The sequence below is a fragment of the Cyanistes caeruleus genome, chromosome 3 (genome assembly GCF_971803275.1).
Source record: "Cyanistes caeruleus chromosome 3, bCyaCae1.hap1.1, whole genome shotgun sequence".
Classification (NCBI taxonomy): Eukaryota; Metazoa; Chordata; class Aves; order Passeriformes; family Paridae; genus Cyanistes; species Cyanistes caeruleus.
The window spans coordinates 82,632,520-82,646,436 of NC_141703.1; the positions used below are offsets into that span (position 1 = coordinate 82,632,520).

Sequence of the window (13,917 nt, forward strand, 5' to 3'; positions counted from 1 at the left end):
AATAAAGCAGCATGGGATATCACTTTGGGGAAAAAGCTCTTCTTCAGCTAAAAGCACAGGCATCAGCTTTTCCTATTCTTTGTCACTGTCACATTCCCAGAAAAATAATGCCTGAAAGAAACCTACTGTCTTTGCTTTGGTAACACAAAGTTGCTGCTGTTAACATGGATACAAGCAGATAGGAAGCAAGCCTCCCATGAACCACTGGGCTAATGCAATAATTTGCCCAACACAAATAAGAGACATTAGTTATATCTATGTATAAAATTAACATATTAAATATATTTCTAAAGAAACTGCCTCGTGTAATTCATTCCCAGCACCAATAATTTGAATATACACACCTGTGCTCCCGGTACAGGGCCAAAGGGGTTTGGTGGTCTCATGACTGGCTGACTGTATATCAAAGTTGGCTGTGTCATTACTGGTATGCCTCCCATCTGTGATGGCTGAAAAAACCCAGACAACATGAAATCACACACAGCATTAACACATTGCAAGTATTGAAGAAGATAAAGGAAAATGGCAAATGGGGGAAAAGTCTTGGTCATATTTGAGATATGCAACCATGTGAGATCCTTCTACAACATTCTGCAAATAAAGGTTACCAGAAAGGAACATTAGAGCCTTTCCAAGGAATTTTCTCAGTAACAACTGAGCCCATTCACTCTCTTGCTGCAAAGATCTGAAGCACTAAGAGCACTTGTTAGACAAGCATTTGTACTGGTCCTTCTGCTCCCAAACACAAGGTCTGACAGCACTGCCTTGATTGCCTCTGAAAGCACAAGCACAGTTTTGCAGAGACCAGTGCAGTGCTGACAGAGTTCAGGACAAAATTGAAAACAGAGAGCTGTACTTGCTATCAATAATAAGTCAATATGCATTCAGAGTCAAAGTGTTACCAACACTCCAGCTGAGCCAAATTATGAGTTTAATGTGTATTAATTGTCTTCCAAGTCAGGTTATATTTATCACAGATGCCCATCTCTGGCACCGCTTTTGGCATTCCCCTCAGGCTTGGGTTGACAGCCAGCAGCAGTCCTACTGAAGCAATCCCCATTCCAAGCAGCTTTTCCCTAATTCTGGTGGTGGTGGTACTCCTCCTCCAACCAGCTGTATGGGCAATCACAGGGTCAACCCATTCAATAAACTAACCCTAATGAAAACACCCTATAAAAAAATGCAAGAACAACCAAACAACTGCTGGCCCAAGACACAGGAAGCAGCAGCCAGGGAATGCCCAGGCACAGTGTTACGGCACTAAGCCAGCTGCCTGTCCCAGCATGCTTGCAACATATGGGAACATAAGGGAAAAGTCTGCACATAGAGAGGACTATCTTCAGATTTCTGGTCCCCACTACTGCTTTTATGAAAAACCAAAAGGTTTTACAGCAAGGGTTATAAATTGAGTCAACATTTCAGAGATTCCTCATGGTAAATGTCCTGAGTAAAGTCTGAACAAGCCAGGGAAGATTTCAGGGTGTGCTATGGAACACACTGGTCATTTGTAACAGCCCACCTCACATGTTTGAACAAGCAGTAGCAACTCAGGGTAACAGAGTTATGGCTCCTTAATTCCAGTTTCCATTTCACATTGGCATTTGAACTCCACAATTAAACTTAACACAACAACATAACATAACAAGCAAGATTACTTCTCGTATACTATATATGTTACCTTCCCCTGCTGCTGACTCAGAATAACTATTAAAATGCTGCGGGTACCTTAAGAGCAAAGTTCTACAGATCAAGTTTGAATCCACCCTAATGTTAGTTTAACCATAAGAGCTTTGATCAACAATATGTTCATGGATGGTAATGGGTAATGACATGAAAGACGATACTCTCCCAAGAGGCTCTCAAGAACACAGCTGGCCACTTCTGCAGTTCACTTATTGAGTGCATACAAGTTATAAGCCATTAAAATAATTTGGTTATATGATGAAACATTTAACTTTTTTTTTTCCTTTAATCTGTGAGGCATTTAATAGAATAACTGCATGAAGGAAGTTTTCATTCCTTTTATTCACCCAAGAAAGCTGTGCTGCATCAAAATCATACTGAAAAATGCTAAGGCATATAACTTCAGAAATATTTTAAAATTTAAGAGAAGAACAAAAATTTTCAGAGCAAAAAGCAGGAAGGTCAGGTTTATGTCAAAAGCCTTGAGGCACTGGTGTGTCACCAACAGATGCAATTCCAACCAAAACCACACCATACTGAAGTGTCATAAACTTGCACTTTTGTAACATTAATCATCACAGATACTTGCTCCCAACCTCAGCAGAAGGTATTTAAGGAAGGCTTCACTTCACCAAGAAAGCATTTCTGTTCTGAAAGCAGCTATTTATATTGACATGGTATTTCTATTTCTATTAACACTTATTTCTATGCCAATAAAGACCACCAAGAACAAACACTGCGTTAATTTTCACAAAATCACAGAATGGTTTGGGTTGGAAGGGACCTTAAACATGATCTAGCTCCGTTTTCAGAAGTTTATGAATAAAACAAGTGAAGTAAGGAAGGACAGACTTAATTTCAGACAAACAGAATGTAAGTGGTCCAGAAAACCAGAAGTTAGCCATTTGGTGAGGAATAAATGAATGGGAGTTGAAATTCAGTCTTCAGTAGAATAGTTCAGGAAAACAAGAGCTACCAAACTATAAGCAATCAAACAATATATTGCATCTGCCTGGTTGGAGTTGTAGGAATTCCACTCACCATCATGTAGCCCATCATTCCTGTTGGTGTTGTGGCAGGATAGGCCATTACAGGGGGTGCCTGGTGTGAGAAAGAGTGGTGAACTGAGAGGAGAAGAGATCAGCTGCATACGCCACGACATTGCTTTCTAAGGATCAACTGCAGCACTGAGCTTATTATGAACATAGCAAAGAATAAATAGGATTTGCAGTCTGGTGTTAAGAGTGTATCCTAATTATTTCAAATGGTATTCCATTTAGCAATACCTAAGCTAAAGTTTCTGGGCCATTTTGGCAAATTTCTAATAATGTATTTGCTTTTTTCACATAAGGATTGTGGCTGTTTGAACTACACTGCAAGTTAGCACTCTCTCAACATCTTGTTTAGAGAACACAGCACAAGACTCAGAAGTTTAAGAGAAAATATGAAGCAGAAGCACTTTCTAATCCCATGAAGTATATACTTGTATTTCAGTATCTGAAGTAATGGTACACAAGGAGTCTGAAGAGAGAATTTGAAAGACTGAAAGACCAAATTACCATTGCTTCTGCTGACACTTAGAGGAATTCTCTTTAGTCAGGATGGACACTATGGGGATTCTCCCAGCAGGCTTTGATATAAATTAGACTCTCACAGGAATAGCCAGTTTGCATTCCCTCTTCCTTGCTCACTGCATTCATTTAGCAAGACATGCTAAAAGTCCTCTTAGTACTTGACTACATTTAGTACTCAGATACATCTATATTACCCTGATGTGCTCACTGTACTTTTATGAAAGCACAGTACAATTGCTGTCAACAGACAAAAACTGGGTGAATTTGTTTTGTAAACAGCTTGGCAATATATATGTAGAAAAACAGCTGATAACTCTTAGAAAAATAGAGACAGTTCTTCATCTCTTTGCCAAATTCTTTATTCTACAGTTTATTATCCACCTTCTAAAGTAGTATTAACTATTACAAAGACAAAAAAGTTGGAATTTTTTTTTCAGACTAAACTGGTGCTTACAGATAATCAGATAACTTGCTGTCTTTATCCACTCCACCCCTTTTAGTCTTCCCTTTTAGAAAAAACCCACTAATTTTCATGCTTTTGCTGTGGGGATTTCTAATCAAGATAAACACCATAAGCATTTCTTGGTACACAGACATTACTGCTACAGAAAAGAGGGAAATAATAAACTATTTATCATACTGGATTAATTGAAGCAGATAAATCGTTTCATCAACAATAGGGCATCAGAAAAGCTGGTTCTGAATTCAGTTCTAAGGTATCAGCTGCTTTTTCTTAATAGTAGAGCCAGTGCAACTGGCGTTTCAATTGCCATGAGAAGAGATAGAAAATCATCTGGACAGCATATTTGCCACGTATTTCAAACAGTGGGCACAGCTATCCTAAAAATAACAACTTCTTTTTTGTTTTGCTTGTGTACACACACCTACACAAACATGCTGAATAAACTTATTGTTGAGTGCTCAAATATGGACCTACCACCCTTTAGTTACAGAGCTACCCTAGCATAAAAACTGAATACAGGGAAAGACCAATATTACTGCTGACATAAAGAAAGAAGTCCTTTGAAATGAAAGTCTGCATTCCTCAGACAGCAAGCACAGGTTATTTCTTGCCCTCTGTAAACTATCTGCATTAATTTTCTTTTTTTTTCATATGAGAATTCATGACATATTGGTCTCTCCCCACTTAAAAAAAAATATCAAGATCTACCATAAATGTGGATCAAGTGCCACGTATAACAGAAGCCTGTGAGGTTTCATGCAGTTATTCAAACACAATATTTTTATCTTCATTCAGAATTCACCAAATGCATTAAAGGCAGCACAGACACACATCCCAGCTCTCTGGCAGCAGATGGTACAGTTTAAAGCAAGGAAAAATAATCTTGGTATTTCCCATGCCATCATTCGATTCAAGAGCCTGCACACCACCTATGAAGTTTGTGTATGCTAGGAAAAGCTCAATTTTTGGCACACCAAAGATTTTCAAATGAGAAATGTGTAAATAGCGAGGAGGTTATGAGATTCTGCAACAGCAGTGGTTAATATCAGCATGCCAGTCGATTGCAAAAAGGCTGTGGGTTGTTTCACTTACGTATTGTGGAAAATGCATGCCATTCTGTATTTCCCAGGGAGAACAATTACATAATGCAATAACACTGGATTAGAAGCAAATACTTACACAACAGAATATACACAGATAGCATTTTAGTTCACAAATACATTAAATGTTTACTCCAACACATTCTTGTAATTCAAGTCATTCACTGAGACAACACACCTGTGATACTATCATTGGTATTAGGTTTGACATTGGTTTGCATAGTCCATTTATTTGGTATATGCCTTTCTCACCAAAGATTTTCAAAAGCATATTAATTTAGCAAGCAGCAGCAACTCCACAATAAAGGGACCAGCAGAGGAAAACAAAGCTTTTTTTTTTTCCCCTCACATTATTTCTTTTTCAAGTTTCTTATGTCTGTAGAACAGTTTCACAGGAAGTGTCTCAACAGTATCTTTCAATAATAAAAGCTGTTAAACATAATGACTTATCATCACAAGATGCAGATAAAAGACATGAGTTATTAAACAGATTTAAGCACACAGGTAAACTCTAACCACCAGTCATTAATGCAGGTAAGTAGTTACAATTCCTTCAATATCTACACACCCTCCAGTAAGATCCCCAAACATATTTTTCCCTAAAAAAAATGTAGTGCATTGATAGGGGACACCTGGTAGGGAAGAGATGGCAGATCCCAGGAGAAAAGTCCTTTCTTTCCAAATCCACAATTCTGCATTACTACACTGTGGACTCAACCTTCCCTAGTCACATTCAGATGCAATAAGTCCTTGGGGGCAGTTTGTTACCTGTTCTGTCCATATATAGCTCTCCAGGTCATTGGTGAAAGGGTGAGTAGGATTCACATGCAAAAAATGTTCTGTGAACACTGCGAAAACTACTTCTGTAAAGTCTTAAGGTGTAATTAAAAGCCCTCTCTCTACATCGCTGCCCCAAAATCCTTGCCAATACTACCTGTTAAAATAGACATGAACTTGCTCATCAAAACTGACATGGATTAAAAGCAACTGCACACACTGGGGCAGGAAAGCAGCAGTTACACACATCAAAAAAGCTGTAGTCACAGACACCTCTGCAAGTATCAGCGGGGCCAGCTCCCACCCCAGAGCAGAGTCATTTACAATGTAATGATGTGTGACCTATAAGAACACCTGAAAGTCACTTTCACACTTGGCACACTGCAAAGTACCTTCTCACTCCTTGGAATTCAGAGTTTCATGTCATAAACCGATAGAATGGTTTGGGTTGGAAAGTACTTCGATGATCACCTAGTTTCAATCCCCCTTCTGTGGGCATGGACACCTTCCACTAGACCAGGCTGCTCAAAGCCCCATCCAGCCTGGCCTTGAACACTGCCAGGGATTGAGGCATCCACAGTTTCTCTAGGAAACCTGTGCCAGAGCCTCACCACCCTTGCAGTAAAGAATTTCTTCCTAGTATTTAATTTAAACCTGACCTCTGTCAGTTCACAGCCATTGCCCCTTGTCCTGTTTTAACATGTACTTGAAAAGTCCATTGAGCGAAACCCAGAGACCACTACCTTCCATAAGAGAGGCTGCTCAAACACTACTGAAGTTCATGCTAAACCTGCACATCACATCACAAACTATTTACTAGAATAACAGAGTCAAGAAAAACAAATCCCAGTAGTACACAGCTCCAACTAACTACCTCTTCAATTTTCTATTACCCTTTTACTGCAACTATAGACCATTTTCAAATTCACCCATTATACATCACCCTGCAGATCTAAATTGCAGGGAACTCACTATTTTAAAATGAGCATTTGCTTACCAATGTTGGAGCGTTCCACGCAGTGGTAGGTGCAATCTTGGGTTGCCAGTTGGAACCACCTGTTAGTTTCTTTTCACCTGGCTGAGTCCAGTTTACATCACTTCAAATAAATTTTTTTAAAAATTGTTAGAAAACATTGGACTTTCTAATAAAACTTTCTCAGGTAAACACCATTTCCACTTGGAAATGAGGCTTCATTTATTAATGAAACTCATTTAGCAAAAGGGTTGATGAAAAATTTTGCGACAATATGCTTCGGCTTGGCAGAGTAGGAGATGTTCAGCATGAATCCCCTCAGCATCCCAGTCAAGTTGTCCAGAATAGGTAAATTAATGTATTTGACTTGAGCCAAGATGTTTGAGTTAGATTTCTAGACAGCATATTAGATTTCTGAATGATTTCAGAGTTGGCACAGATGGTTCCAATAAACTTGAAATTTGCCAATCCTATTTCTCAACTTTGCTGCTAGAGTAGATGTTTGCTACCCTTGAATACACACACCCCGCTTAAGAATTCACCTTGTCTAAAGGTCAGCCTCAAGACTGAGGTTGCAGTTTCACAATATTTAAAACCACTCTGCTCTCACTCAGATCATACCAAGTATTTAAGGAGTGCTATTACTACCTGCAGCAACTACAAAGAAACATTTTGATGAACTAATTTTTTTAATATACCTAAGGTCTGAAAGGAATCAGAGGACAACTTGCCTGCTGCTATCATTGTCACTGCCACCCAGTCCACAGTCACCTTCCAACAGCTCTCAACAATTCATTACACCTTGTACAAGAAGTACAGATCCCACATGTGCTCTGAAGGATAACATTATGCTGGCATGCACAGGTTTCAAGTAGTACATTCATGAAAATTTATTATCATGAAAATCCAAATGCTCAACTTCTGATTAAGCATACTTACTTTTTAGTAGTTCCATTTCCAATGCCCAAATCTGTCACAAGGGAGAAAAAGAGACTACTGAAATTCTGTTTGTTTAAAAGAAATCAGTAAGTATTTACATCTTAGTGGTTCCATACTTACTGCCTACAAGATTGGCTAAAGATGAATCCAGATCATCTGACACTAATTTATTAGGCGGTACTTTGGCAACTGGAAGACTCTGGTTTTGAGAGGCCACTGTTGGTTTTAGGAGACCACCTAGTTCATCAAAGCCTTGGAATGAGAAACATAAGTGATTTGAATCACAGACCTCCTACAAATGTCATGACATTCAATTAAACAGACAGCAAGGTCAACAAAATGGCTAAAATACAAAATTTAACCTAGTGATGCTGCTCTATACAAGAGGGACAAAACTTACACCTTTTGATAAAGAAGATATTTACTATAGAAACAAGATTTCACTTCAGTGGTTTAACCTATGGGACAACTTTACATGGAATGGATTCATATAGTGACAGTAAAGCAGGCAAAATGTAAAACAAAGAAAAATATATAAAGTGTTTCAATCTTACAAAAACATGTATTTGCTTTTAGCAAATCAAATACAAAAAAAAAAATCCAATGTCAAGAGCCTAATGCAAAAGATCAGAAAATATCTACTTTCCAGATGCTCAAACAGAAAGAGCACTACAGTGTAAGGGCTCTACAAATACAAATTTAATTTCAGCTGACAGCATATAAAAATTAAGGCTGTTCACTGTGTGAAGTTTTAATGTACAAAATATTTAAGTGAGGGAAATCAGTGTTAACATTTCAGCATAGTGTAGAAATAGTCTGTAAAGAAAAATTATTTTATTAATGCTGTTAATTATTGACCTTTTAAAATCAGTTTTCTTTTCTTCATCTGAAACTCTGTCCTAGTAGTGTAAGTCAATACATATTAAGAGATTTATACCTCAAAAGTAAAATGAATTAAAGGAAAGAACATACATCATTTATTTTAGCAAGTGTCTTACCACCAGAATCTGGGACAACATTAGAAGATTTGTTTCCAAACACAGACTCAAAGTCAACATTAAGGCCAGCTGATGGCTGTGGTTGAGCAACAGGAGATGGAGTGAACCCTGTGCAGAAAAAAAGAAATTGTATGTTTTTTTACAGCATTTCCCACAAATCCACCTTTATGCTAGACAAGCCAAATAAATAATTCAGCACTGCAGAAAGACTAGGAATACCTCAAAAGCCCAGATTACACCCTGACACCAAGCAGTTTATTTGGTCTTTATTTGAAGTTACTCCTCCAAAGAAAGATCTTGTCTCAAAAGCTGAACAGACAGGCCATAAGACACTCCCCTGCAACAGCTTAATCTCTGGATACCTTCCTTATTTTACCATATGCTTACAATAAAATTACTGAGGAAAAAGTCACCATGCTTCTCCAGGAAAAGAAGCTGGCTAGTGATGAACGTGTTTCAAGTTTTGCACATTTTGCAGTTGACCATGTTTAGCAGTCAAATTTCTAGAAATTATGGCAAGATATAGGGAGTACAGTCATATTTCAACTCTTAGTGCTGTCTAAACTTACTTCATTTATCTTCCATGTATCTGTAGTTTTCTACAATTACACAATTTTTTTGAACGCTGAAAATTTATTGCAGCATAAAGCATTGCATATGATGTTCAGCAGCATTAATTGATAGTTCAGTAAAAAGAGAAGGTAGTAGACATTTGTAGTATTTTTTAATGTTATATATGATCACAAGCACATGCATGTGCATCACAGAAGTATTCAGGCAATAACAGAAGTAATTATTGCTATATATGAAAAGCACCAAAAAAAAAAGCAAAAAAAACACCTTGAAAATTAGCTCTTCTAACAAAAAGTATGATATGGAGAAATGAAAGGATTATAACTATGTCAGCAATAAAACACTGCAGTGGGCAGAAATAACTGACCAAGAACACTTCTTGGATTTCATTTTGCTTGCTGGGACAGCATCTCATTTCAATCTTACTGTTTTTCAAAAATAAGTCACATCTTGCCTAAAAAAAATTAATAACTACAGGATGTTATTCTTGAATGTAAAATTCACAGAAAAAAAACCCAAATTCAGATTACCTGCCTCTTTTTGTCATAAGGAACACAAGACTCCTAACTCCATTACTAAAACTTAGACAATGTAGTTTTCATTAAAAATAAATCTAAGTAAACTGCATACAGCAAAACATGGGAAGCAGTAATGTGGGAAAAGAGAGAGTAAATAATCAACAAACCAAAATGAGTATCTTTATGACATGTATACCATCAAGTTGTAACAAGCCATTTCAGAGACTCTGAACTGCAGATAGGAATTCCTTTGATGGGATGTCCTGCAACTCTTAAAACCGTGCCTGTACCAATAGAAAACTTGACTTACAATAGCTCATATTTTGCTTTAGCAATCAGTCTCAACCAAAATAAGCTGCTTTCACATTTTAGAAGTTTCAAGTTTTATGAAACTAAGATGATGAGACCCTCTCCAAGACAAAACAATATGAAGGACTCCTTTGAATCAGCCCCTGATAAAGATCAAATCCTACCCAACCAACTTATCAACCAACTCAGGGCATTTTGTTTAACAGGGATATTTTGAAAGGTGCAAAGGTCAGTATTTTTAATGGAACTTCTTTGGGCATCAAGATTTGACAGAAACTAATAATCCTGCTTTTTTAATAAGGAACAAAGGGAACAGAGTAAATTGTAGTATTTAATCTTTTGTTAAATGATGTTCACTGATTTTTACACAAGGATACTAAACCAAAATGTGACTTTATGGGACTTTTAAGAACTAAGCCTTCCACAAACCATTTACTGAAGATATTCCTAAGCCTTGCACTGCAGCAGTGTTTACACACCCTGCTCAACCTGGTCTGGACAGATGATAACCTGTCACAGCCTACAGTCTCTCTAGCAACTATCGAGATGGTGTTCCAGAATCACTACCAATATGGGGTTACTACACAGATGTGACACAGTTGCACAAATGATTAGCCAGTAGTTTAATGCAGCACAGACTCTTTTTCCTGCTCTGCTGAAAAACTTAACATTAGTTTAGTGCACTGTTTAAGAGTAATATATCAACAAAATTGCCGTAAGCAGCACGAACATCCCAATCCCTTTATCTTAAAAACAATGAGGTAGAGCAAGATGAAAGCTACTTATAAACATGCATGTCTTTTGTATGGTTTGTAGCAACAAGTAAACTAAGAGAGATCCTGAAATGGGGAGATACTCATTTCATGTTTAGACTAAACAAGCCTTAGTTTGGCACAAACTGAAAAAGTACATACCATTTGTGACCACACACCTGGCACAAGCACATGAATAATAGTGGGAGCCACTATAACAAGGCACTTCTGTAGTCAGTAACATGCCTACTAGTTCTAGGCACACAACACATTCAAATTTCTGTGTGTGTGGTAAGGCTGCATCCCATTACCTACCTCCAAATAGACCAGCTACAGAAGAAGGCTCATTGCGGAAATGAGAAGCATTAGGATAAGCTTGAGGACCACAAAAAGAATCTGATAAGGAGTATCACACAAGAGAGAAAGCCAGGAAAGGAGAAGAGGGAGAGTTACAGAAAGAGAACCAAGATACACTGTTTACCTGCTATTCAAACTTTAATTTCACATCAGTCTATAAATCCACATATAGTCTAATAACATAGAACCAATGGAATGAAATCAATACACATCAGACAGACGGTAAGAAACATATTTACACAATCTCTAACACAAAAGGGGAAAGCACAATTTCAGAGAACAGCTATATTAGGAACAATTTTTTTTTCCAATCAAATGCCATGTTTTACACCCTTGGAGGAAATGAGTGTAAAAGCTTCAAGGCATTTTTCTTATACCTGAAGTATATTCATATTTGGTTGCCACAAAAGGATTTAGTTGAGTAAATGGATTGTAATGATCTAAAGAACCAGAAAGAGTTATTTTAAACCCACATTCACATTATCATAGTGTCTTGATTGTGCTACAGCTAAAACTGCATCTACCTGTCCCATATCAATCTGTCAGGAGGCCACCCTCTGGTTCTAGATATATTCTTAGAGCATGAAACACTGGAAGGGAATGTAATTGTATCAATGCCATCCATTTCCAGTGACTTCAGAGCTCTCATGTAATAAATATCACAAAGACCAGAAAGCACCACAAAAACCCACCAGGGTCCTTGTTCACAACTTTGCATTGCTGCAACTTTTTGTGTGACTGCAGAACAAGTTAGACAGAGGAAACTAATCTGACTAAATAATCATCCTACTAAAAAACCAGCTGTATTTCAAACAACCATTCGACATTTGCATGAGCCATAAAAATTTAATTGAAGCACAGACAAGACAGATTAAAACATAGCAGTACCAACTAAAAGTATTTTACATATATTTAAAGATATATTTCTCTTGCTTGCTTTGTCTTTCCAATGAAGACAGGCTAGGAAACTAGTTAGTTAAGCTGACAAAGTATAGGTAGTATGAATACCTTTAAAGACATAATCCCTTTGTTTTACCTCTGTTAACAAGTACCAGAGGTATTAAAAAACTCTTTGTTCTAATAGTCTTCATCTTTATTTCATCAATTCTAGTGAGGTTCAACCAGCATAAATACAGCCAGTGGTGTACAACTGTCTTTAAACTTGCTTTGTTTAATAGAATTGACATGTAATTAAGTGATTTTTCATCTATGAAAACAAACTGAATCTTCATATTGAAAAGTAATTAAATTACTCTAGAGCTGCACCAACACAAATGTTAGAAGGATTTCTAGTGAGACAGCCATGTTGAACCATCTCCAAAGTAAGATATGAACGGTGTTTAGCAGGTGAGTCACTAGCTTATTACCCCACAGGTAAAGAGTGAGTAAATTATGCATCAATATGTGCGTGGCCTTATCAACTTTGTTAATGACAACATGACTGAGGCAAAAACATCCACTACCCAAAAAATTGGATTAGGCTCCTTTGTTTAAAAAGAGCATTTCAACCTGAGGAAGAAAGTAACAGCATTTTCTTTTACTTCTCAGGCATATGCAGCATTTTACCTTAAAATTCCCAAGTACAAGAGACTGTAAAACTGCACTCAAGCAGCTGCTCTAACTGTAACTGTTTCTTTACATCAGGTTAGAATCCTATCTAGGCAGCCAAGCAAGGATTTTAACACCATTTTTACTGCACAGCTACTAAGTCAAATTTTAACATAGCACAAAACCAGCCCCAAATGACCAGCTTTTAGTTTCTGAAAGGCTGTAAAAATATATTTTGGAAACTAAAATAATGTTAAAATTTTTAGGAAATAGGAAATTAGTTTAAAATGGTACTTTACCAACAAACATTTCATGTGTGGGTGTCCTACTGGTGAAAGTAGATACATCAGAAGACACAGACAGATGAGCAGCATCGTTAGTTTTTGAAAGGAAAGGATTTAGGTTTGGAATGGCATCATCAACACTATCAACAGTAGCAGAAAAAGGATCTGTTCAATTCCAGAGAGCAAGAGAAAGAAGAAAAGGGAGATGGATTTAGTTTTCTCCGGACATCTCTAAGCTTGGGATGACCTAGCTAATTATTTCATTTTCAAGTTGTCCAGGACTGCAGATACTAGCTACTAATTTTCTTTTTTAAAATTTTTGAATTAATAACACCATCTTATAAACTGCTTCTTCTTGAGTGTGTTTTAGACTGAAAGCAACTATGTATGTCTTTAAACACAAACACTTTTTGTTTCTCACAGTCATGCCTTCACATTTGCAACAATGTCTCTGGAGCAGAGGGTATCTGTCAGCACTACAGAACCTGAGGCACTAGGAGAAGATTCAGTGCAATAAAATCCCCAAGACAACTTTAAAAATTTAAACAAAACCAACTGAGCTGAATTTCTCTTTCTCCAAACTGTGTTCTCACACACTCACACAACTCAGTTCTTTTACTGAGCATCACAAATTTTCAAGAGCAAAGTAGCATACAGGACATAAGCACTCTCCTTGCTCCCTGGGGTATCAGGAACAAAGCAGCTGGTTGTTGAATATGCTGTTACCTGCAAGCAAGCAAAGAACTGCTCTGCTTTTATAGACAACAGAAACTAAACCATAAGGAGGACAATGCTGCTTACTAAAAAAACTGCCAGACTTTATTGGAATGAAGGAAACATGGATCTATACAAGTGACTTCCCAAGGCATATAGTTTCAAGGCTTCCTGAGAATGGAATTGCCAAGCTCAAGTACTCCTGCAATTCAGAATCTAACAGATACAGTGGATGGAGAAGGCAGCTACAATACTTGTTGACTGAAAGAGCTGTGGTTTAGCTGTCTGGTTTCAGAACCCATGAACTCTTAATAGAAAATTCAAGAACTCACCAGGTGAGATCAGCAAGGGCTGT

The 13,917-nt window shown here is 37.4% G+C and overlaps 1 protein-coding gene across 14 annotated transcripts in view; it reads right to left on the reverse strand.

Moving 5' to 3' along the window:
• PICALM (phosphatidylinositol binding clathrin assembly protein) overlaps window positions 1–13,917 on the reverse strand; it is a 66,899-nt gene that overhangs the window by 8,334 nt on the left and 44,648 nt on the right. For 3 of the 14 annotated variants that reach the window (XM_023921686.2, XM_023921733.2, XM_023921692.2), the window contains exons 13-22: window positions 12,864–13,013; window positions 11,394–11,456; window positions 10,975–11,055; window positions 8,508–8,615; window positions 7,630–7,761; window positions 7,510–7,540; window positions 6,595–6,694; window positions 4,813–4,836; window positions 2,725–2,784; window positions 345–449 (exon numbers count right to left, since the gene is read on the reverse strand). In XM_023921686.2, the coding sequence (XP_023777454.2) occupies window positions 345–449; window positions 2,725–2,784; window positions 4,813–4,836; window positions 6,595–6,694; window positions 7,510–7,540; window positions 7,630–7,761; window positions 8,508–8,615; window positions 10,975–11,055; window positions 11,394–11,456; window positions 12,864–13,013 (854 nt within the window). The remainder of the gene's footprint in view (window positions 1–344; window positions 450–2,724; window positions 2,785–4,812; window positions 4,837–6,594; window positions 6,695–7,509; window positions 7,541–7,629; window positions 7,762–8,507; window positions 8,616–10,974; window positions 11,056–11,393; window positions 11,457–12,863; window positions 13,014–13,917) is intronic. The other 11 variants (XM_023921699.2, XM_086882293.1, XM_086882292.1 and 8 more) reach the window with 4 other exon arrangements.